Source organism: Tupaia chinensis, unplaced genomic scaffold, assembly GCF_000334495.1.
Source record: "Tupaia chinensis unplaced genomic scaffold, TupChi_1.0 Scaffold148234_1, whole genome shotgun sequence".
In the NCBI taxonomy this organism is placed as follows: domain Eukaryota; kingdom Metazoa; phylum Chordata; class Mammalia; order Scandentia; family Tupaiidae; genus Tupaia; species Tupaia belangeri.
In genome coordinates this window covers 98,521-107,111 of record NW_006208084.1, presented here as the reverse complement: position 1 = coordinate 107,111, position 8,591 = coordinate 98,521, and the positions used below count along the sequence as shown (strand labels likewise).

The 8,591-nt window shown below is 54.3% G+C and overlaps 1 protein-coding gene and 1 pseudogene across 1 annotated transcript in view; both read right to left on the bottom strand.

Moving 5' to 3' along the window:
* Positions 1–2,780: 2,780 nt before the first annotated feature.
* On the bottom strand, positions 2,781–3,944 carry LOC114006472 (tubulin alpha-1C chain pseudogene; annotated as a pseudogene).
* A 907-nt stretch (positions 3,945–4,851) lies between these two features.
* Positions 4,852–8,591, bottom strand: part of LOC114006471 (myosin-9-like) — a 36,943-nt gene continuing 33,203 nt past the window's right edge. Inside the window, exon 21 of the mRNA XM_027769031.1 lies at positions 4,852–4,999. Within this exon, the coding sequence (XP_027624832.1) occupies positions 4,852–4,999 (148 nt within the window). The remainder of the gene's footprint in view (positions 5,000–8,591) is intronic.

The following is an 8,591-nucleotide window of genomic DNA, read 5'->3' as shown; positions in this document are numbered from 1 at the left end:
TGGAAAATTCACTTGTGTGTTGTGATGGGAAAAAAAAAATTATAATAAAAAATAAACTATAAAAAAAAAAGAGAGAAGAGGATAGAGAAAGATAGCAAGTGAACAATAGAGAGGATGTTAGTGAGAAACAGATATGGTTTATTATCTGTTGATGATGACGTGTATAGTATTCTCAACCGGACTGGTCTGGGAAGTATTTCATGATGGGTGAAGTCTTTTAACAAGCCAAATGAGCAATAGTGATTGACTGTTTTAAAAAATTATAATAATAATAATTATTGGGAAATGCATGGAAAAGACATTGAATGATAAAGCGGGGAGATTGATGTCTCTGTATTGACTGACATGCATGGCATTCCCTTTTGAAAAAGCAATGGAAGTCAATGTAAAGTTATATGTAATCCAATGTAATATAAAGAAGATTATGATGATAATATAAATAAATTTTAAAAAATGGAGAACATCGCTGTGTCTATCAACCTCAGAATGCAAGACAGGTAGAGAGAATAAATAGGACGCTTAAAGAAACCTTAACCACGCTAAAACTGGTGACTGGCCAAAACTGGGTGAGTCTCCTCCCTTTGGCCCTCTTGCGTGCACACTGTACCCCTTATGTACAGGGAGTACCCCCTTTGAAATAATGTTTGGAAGACCACCCCTTCTTATCCCCAAGATTGGTGAGGAGATAAAGGGGGGTCTTTCTAAAGTCTTTAAAGTCTCTTTAAAGTCCCTACAGCCCCACAGGTTTCAACAAAGAGGACGCAACACCTTCTCTGGGGAGCTCATTGGCCTTTACATCTTCAACCCAGCTGACACCCGCCAACCACCTCCAGCCCGGGGACTTGGTCTGAGTCTGAAAGCAGGGGCCTGCCTCGCTGGTGACCCATTGAGCTGGGCTTTCCCTTCACCCTGACTACACCTATGGCAGTCAAGGTCCCCGGGGAGCAACGTTGGCTTCACCACACCCAAGTGAAATGACGACCCCACTGAGACTAACAAATGGTGTAACCCCCTGCGTAAATCCTAGCCTGTTTGAGAACCGTGGGTTTCCCCCACACTTCTGTGTTTTGACCCACATCCTCCCTCAAATCTATTACTCTGGAGAGGGAGGCCGAGAGAAAACAAAAACCTAAAAGCCCTCTCAGCCCAGGTAAATAAGGACCTACAAGATTTAAAACTAAATATAGCAGGACTGGAAGACCCTCGGATCACTGGCCGACATGGTTTTACAAAATAGAAGAGGCTTGGACCTCTTGTTCTTTGAAACAGAGAGGCCTATGTTTGACATTGAGTGAAGCTTGCTGTTTTTACACCAACCATCCTGGGGTAATAAAAGAAAGTCTGAGTCAATTAAAAAAGAGTCAGGAAAGAGAGGAAAAGAGAAAGAAGAAAACTGGTTTGAGAAGTTATTTAACTGGTCGCCTTGGCTGACTACCCTCATAACCAGCTTGGCTAACCATTAATTTTATTACTGACAGAGGCGGCAATAGGGCCCTGTGTCATCAACTGGCTGAGTAACTATGTTAAAAAAGAATCCAATCACTTAAATTAATGATAATAATGAGGAGTACTCATTGTTGTCCCCTCTGGTAAATGACACAGATCCAAGGATTTGAATCTCGGAATAAGCCAGTGGGGAACGTAATGGACTAGGATAGATGAAGAAAAATGGTGTCCGTTAGGCTAAGGAACACCCCACAGGCCTCCTCATCGAAGTGGAAAAACAAGGATGTGGTCGTCACTTACAAAGGCATGCTGCTCTGCTTCTGTAAACCGCTGACACTGCGCCTTGCCGAGAAAAGTAACCAACCACCTTGCAGCTGGCCCTCCTCCCTTACAACACCCCTCACCCTCAACCCCTGGGGCTCTTCCTCAAAAGCATACCACTCCCCTTGTGCTTTCTGTGCTTAAATGTTCTGCAAAACTGCTGGTCGGGGCTGTCGTCCCAAACACTCCCTGCCAGTGGCAGGGGCGGCAGTCCCTGGCTAGGAATAAAGGCTCCTAAAACTTGAGTATCCCAGTGGTCTTGATCTTTGTAATATCTCAGCTACAACACCCTCTCCTTCAACAGAATCCCACCAACCTCCTCCATGTCCTCTTGGGCCTCAGAAGCACTCCTCTCATCCCCTCCCCCACTTACCAGTGCAGAAAGGCACGCCGGCCAGCGGGTCCCACTTGCAGCCCAGGTGAGCCCAGGGCTCAGCCACCGCGGGGTGTCACTCAGCTCGCCGCCCTTGGCCAGGTCTCCACCGAGCACGACGGCACTTCATGGCCACCGTGACGCCAGCGGGGCCCGATCCACAAGCTGGATGGTGTGCTTGGCCTTGGTGGCGCAATGGCAGCCCTGGCACCTTGGGGAAGCACACCGCCACAGGGCAACAGGCAGCACGCATGTGTCCCCGCGGTGAGGGGCATTTCACCGGCTCGGCGGGCTCCCAGCACCACTGGCGATCTCTGCGCCTGAAAGCCGTTTGCAGTAGGTGTCCTGGGCAGGTGAGGGCGTGTGTGCAGAGGGAGGGGGTGCAGGCGAACTGCACCAGGCTGCCCTGGAATTCTGTCAGGGGCATTTCCCCGGCTCGGCGGGCTCCCAGCACCACTGGCGATCTCTGCGCCTGAAAGCCGTTTGCAGTAGGTGTCCTGGGCAGGTGAGGGCGTGTGTGCAGAGTGAGGGGGTGCAGGCGAACTGCACCAGGCTGCCCTGGAATTCTGTCAGATAACATTCCAGCCCCACCCAATCTGAGGGGAGCAGTGATGGGGGACACATCTGGCCTATCACCCACTCAGGTTAGTAGGTCGGGTGTACAATGCCGAGATTTATACAACATGACATAGATGGCCTCATTGTCTACGAGGAAGGCACACGGGGCTCCAGGGTGCTGTGGGTGGTGAGGATGGAGTTGTAGGGCCCAACTACAGCTGTGGAAATGGGGGGCTGGTAGATGGAGGACTCCAGCCTGGACTTCTTGCCGTAATCCTGTTCTATCAGTTGGGAAGAACCCAGAACCAGTTCCCCCACTGAAGCTGTGGAAAACCAAGAAGCCCTGCAGACCTGCGCACTGGTCAGCCACCTTGCAAATCTGGGCCAAGACAAGATGAATGATCCCTTTGCCAATGGTGCAGTGCCCGTGGGCATGGTTACTGGCAGCATCTTCCTTGCCTGTGATGAACTGCTCAGGGTGGAAGAGCTGGCAGTGGGTGCCCATGCAAACTTCAGCAGTGACTGGGTTCTAGGTCTACAGTCACCGCCCTGGGCATCTGCTTGCCAGTGCCCGTCTCACTGAAGGTGTTGAAGGAGTCACCTCCTCCCCCAATGGTCTTGTCGCTTGGCATCTGGCCTTGGGCTGGATCCCATGTTCCAAGCAGTAGAGCTCCCAGCAGGCCTTGCTAACCAGACACCAGCCTGGCCAAAGTGGATGGAGATGCGCTCACGCATGGCTGCTACTTACTGCACGACTCTTAGGCAGTCAATGTGACAGAATCTTGCCTGCTGTGTTTTTCAAGCCACCAGGTCCAGGACTTGAACTGCATGGTTGGCCATGTAGACTCTGACTCCCTTAATCACTAGGCCATAGGGCCGGGCCCCTGAAAGTTACAGCTTCTGAGCAGGTAGGTCATGACCAACACACAAAACCCACTGCTTCAGGGGCCCCAGACTCCTGCTGACCCACATAGAGGAGCAGCCCTGGGCCTGACATTCCAGGACCTACTCAGCTCAACCATGCATCCTCAGGGTTAGGCGTCTACATGGTCGTCAGGATAAAAGATCTACCATGGACTGTGGAACCTCCAGACTGCTCCCCACTGCCCAGGGCAGGAACCTGGGCCCTGTTCCCGTCCAGCACACTCCCCAGCAGCCTGCCTTATGCTCGGGCCATGGCATCGGCACTGCCTCCCACATACTGGACGTCCACCGCACACTTGTCTTTAGAGAAAATTTTTGCTATAGGATGTGTGCACTCGCCAGAGAGTGACAGAGAGACAGAAAGCAAGAGATCATCCCCTGGGGAGATGGCCACACTGTGATCCCTTTTCCTCCATTCTCCTTTCGGGATTTGGGAATGCACACATATACCCCCAGCGTGAGTTGATTTTTGGTTTTTGGTTTTTTTTGGAGAGATTTTTCGCTTTAGGGCGCGTGCGCTCGCCAGACAGACAGAGAGAGACATAGAGACAGAAAGCGAGAAATCACCCCACAGGGGGGATGGTCACACCGCAATCCCTTCTCCTCCATTCTCTTCTAGGGATCTTGGGCACACACGCACACGCACCCAGCGCGAGTTTTAAGCCACCAAGTCCGGGACGCAAACTGCGGTCAACTACATGGGAGTCCAGCGACATAGCCATTATGCTAACTGCTGGTTCCCCCACCCGGCGTGAGTTTTAAGCCAGCAGGTCCAGGGTTCAAACCGTAGTCAACTACGTGGGAGTCCAGCGACGTTACCATTAGGCCATCTGCTGGTCCCCACCGCATACTTCTTACATTGCTGCTCTTCTATAGCAATCCCTTCTCCATTCTCCTTCAGGATTGGGGCACGCACAAGCACCTGGCATGTTTCTCAAGCTTCTAGGTCTGGGACTTGAACTACACAGGTGGCCACATGGGATCCACGCCACTGGCTGCCCGTAGGGCTGTTCTTGAATGTCACACCCAAGCAGCATCTAGACACTCCCTGAGTTCTTCTGCTTCTACCACCTGGAAAAGTTGTGCTCATCTTTTGAAGCCCAAATCTGGCATTGCCTCTTCTGAGAAGCCCTCTAGCATACTCCCCACAGAGTCCACTGTCTCTTACTCTGCTCCTGTGATGCTTTGGGGCAGGGGACTAAGGCCACTGCTTGCCACGATCCCATAGCTCATAAGTCACAGAGTTGACAGCTGTCAGACTTCTCAGCTTTGCCCCAGGAGGAAGGGCTGGGCAGGGCAGGAGTACTGAGGCCAGCCTGACCCTGCTGTCGGATAGGCTTCATCCTGGGCCTTGGATCGTGGGCATCACGGCACCAGCTTTTGAGGGAGGACCAGAGGGTGGTCACACAGGATCACCCTCTACCAACCACAAAGCAGTTACTTCTCCACTAGAGTTTGTAATCTTCCTGTGACGCCCGGGGGATTTCACAGGAAACAGGCGAGGGAAGAGGCAGCGGCTTCCATCAGCCTCAGGAGAGGAACCAAGACTTGAACCAAGCTCGACCTTCTGACATTTGACACTTGGGACCACCCCTTCTTGTCTAAGGTTGATCTTAGCCATTTTTTCTGGAACCTGAAAAAGTGAACTTCCCTCCCTTCCACTTCTCCCTTTCTCCAGCAGGACGCTGGCACGATGGCGCACGACGACATGAAGGACCCAATTAAATGCCCACCTAAGACGCGGCCCTGTGGGACACGGACCCGCTGATAGGGCGTGGGCAAAACTGAAATGTACACCCAGCCGGCGTTCAGATCAGAGAGCACGTGCAGGCAGCAAGGGCGTTCAAACCAGTCATTGGGAAGCAGCTGCTCTGAGCAGGGGCTGGTCAGGAGGCCATGAGGATGCTCAGAAACCTGGGGAGGGCACCAGATGTCCCCGAGAGCAGGCCCAGGGCCTGGCCAGTCCTGCCTGAATCTGCCGCAGGAACCAGGTTCTGAGACACCAGGCCCTGGCCACCCCGGCCCCGCCTGCTCTGCCCTGGCTGTGCTCCCACCTGCTCCCTGCATGAAGGTCTGAGCGAGCCAGGCAGTGAGCCTCTCATGGGCGCAGGCGACTGCAGGGGCTGCTAGTGCTGTCCTGGAAGGTGTGTGTGGGGAGGACTCTGCCCTGCCTTGTGCTGGCGATGGCTCCCAGGCCCAGGCAGGTCCCAGGAGCACGCACTGGGGCGGAGGCCAGTCACAGTTCTGGTACAGCAATCTGAAGATAAACGTGGGGATCTCGTTCTACAGCGGGCTTGGGGTGGGGCCCGACAGGTTCCCCACTAGTTCTCACAGAGCTGATGCCGCCTGTGCAGAGACCAGTCTGGGAGCAAGACTCAGCGGTGTTGAGAGTCAGGAGCTGGCCAGGGAGGCGCTGGCTCACGCAGGGTGACAGCAAGGGGGCACACATTAAGCTAACAGCCCTGGGAATGGACGCGCAATGTCTGGCCAAACCAATGGCCTATGAACTGGCCTCAGAGCGCAAGCGCCACCTGCTGGCTCCCCAGTGAGGCTGTTCTCCCTCCTCAAGGGTCTCACTCTGGCAGTGGGCAGACAGCACACAAAGGCTGCATATCCAACTGTCATAAGGGGTGACCAGACACTTTTCCATCCACTCTGCCTTCACCTTCCCAGCGTGAGGAGACAAGGATGCTCTCACAGGTAATGCCCCAGCGCCTGTCATCCAACCCTGAGCATCCCCACACGGCAGTTACTGCTGTCCCCGCTACACGTGTGCTGAGGCCGAGGCTGAGCCCATGGGCATCCAGGGGAGAAGCAGAGGGGTACCTGGACCTTAGGCTGCCTGGGATGACCCCTTAAACCTGAGCTACATGAGGAGTAAGCCGACAGCACAGTCCCCGGCCCAAGATTGCAGGAAGCAGCAGAGAAAGTGGCAGAACTGGAGCGTGTGGTGTGACAATAAATGTGAACTCACTCTGCAGCCCAGAACCCTGGGGACCCTGGGAGGCACACACAAAGCCCTCCGGAGACGCCCCACCCACCTCTCAGGTCCCCTGCTCTGCTCAGAGCGCTGCCCAGAGGCCGGCAAGGGGTTACTGGAGGAATAGGCAGTCCTGCCCAGAGGCTGAGGTTTCCTAGCAACCACGCCAGCCTGCCCAGGGGCCCGGGTGTCAGAGGGCAGGCCAGCAGTCTGAGTCCACTCCTTGTATCAAGTGGACGCTGTAGCCCTCCTCTAAGGAAAGCCCTGACCTCCTCCCTGCCCTGTGCCACCCGGGGAAGATTCTCCACCATCACACTCCAACAATGCAGGAAGGGCTGATTCAGTTCCGCCTGGTGAAATGAGAGCGTGCTTGAAAACGTGGTTCTGAGGAGAGTACCCGAGGCCCAGTCCCCACCCCCTTTCCTGCTTCTACAGCGCTGGAGATGACCCGACCCCAGGGCAGGCATCCTGTCACTTAAGGACTAAGAGAACTCCTGGAGGTCGGAGCCCGGGCCTGGGCCGTGTCCAGCACACAGAGGGGTGCTCAGTCATCTAAATGAAGCGAGGTTTCCAGAAGATGCTCTTGTTTCAAGGCACCCTTGAATCTGGCCTGGCCTGTCCCTCCACCTCTTCCCTGCACTGCTGCATGTGCCTCCCAATCCAGGCCCCGCCCTGCTTCGCAGCTGGGGTCTCCCGCAGGTGCACACGGGAGCCGCTGCAGAAGCAAAGCAAGAGTCCCTTCAGGCCACCCGCTCCTGCAGACACCACCCGACACGCTCATAGCACATAGTACTCTTTATTGTGACGCTCGGTGGAAAACATCTGTAAACCGGCTTCCTGTAGTGGTGACAGCGGCAACGCGTGCTAAGGCACTTTTATTATATAAAAAGGGGGTAGGGTGGGGGTTCCATTCACTCCTTTGTGACAGCAACTGGGACCTGAATTCAGAGCTTTTTAGGCCTGTGCAGCTTTGACAGAACTTCATGATTTGCTGAGAGCTTGTTTCCATGTTTAAAAATGCCTTCTTGCCATAGTAAGTCTAAATGCAGCATATACAAAACAGTTAGGAACACAAGTAAATTCAGCCACCAGTGTAGGCCAGTGTAGGACAAGCTACTCTCTCTAAACACGGTTCCAAAGGAAAGGCAGTGATCAAGACTCGGAATTTTATCATTTATTACAAGAAGGGGAAAAAAAGAAGTTTCTCTTTTTCTTGCAAAAATATCGACGCAGGTGGCAGAATTTTAACTGTCTGAGTCAGTGGTTCAGAGAAACTGTCCTCAGGCCTAGTCTCAGAACAGCCAAGGCCTGCGTGGAGGGCCCCTGGACCTCGCCAACGCTCTGGCTGTCAGACTTGGGACAAGTCCCTTAACCATTAAATACATTTGGTCCCCAAGAGTGCTGGGAGAGGCCACCGGAAGCAGCTGGTTTCCAGCACGGCCCCTCTGCCCTGTGTGCTTGGCCCGACAGCCTCCAGCATCGCTGTGGCAGGGCAGGCTGCCCTCAGCGAAGGGGAGGGGCATTGCACTTGAGACGGTTTAGAATCAGGAAGGGGCGGTGGGCAGGGGTGCTGCCCAGAGCGGGTAAGGAGGCGCCGCCCCTTCGCCTGTCCCCCGCATTCTGTGCCCTGCACAGAGGTGGAGCCCTGGGTCTGCTCTCCGCAGACCACCAGGAGCCAAGGGGGTTGGAGGGGTGGAGGTGTGTGAGGTCACCACGTGTGATTGCCAACAGCAAAGGGGGAGGAGGGACGAGCTGGTGGCTGAGGTGGGGAAGGTGACGACCCTTTGGGGAGCCGGGCGAGCAAATCTCTTGTAGTCTAAAGAAAAACCGATTCATAGAAAACTCGCCCATCCCGGCGGCCTGCCCTCCTTGCCTCACCATCTTGTGTTTTTTGGCAAAGAGAGGGCCAAAGACCCTGCAGGTCACTCCTCCTGGCCCTGGGGCCCAGGCCCTGACTCTTTGGTATCGGATTCTGGGAAGATGGGGAGG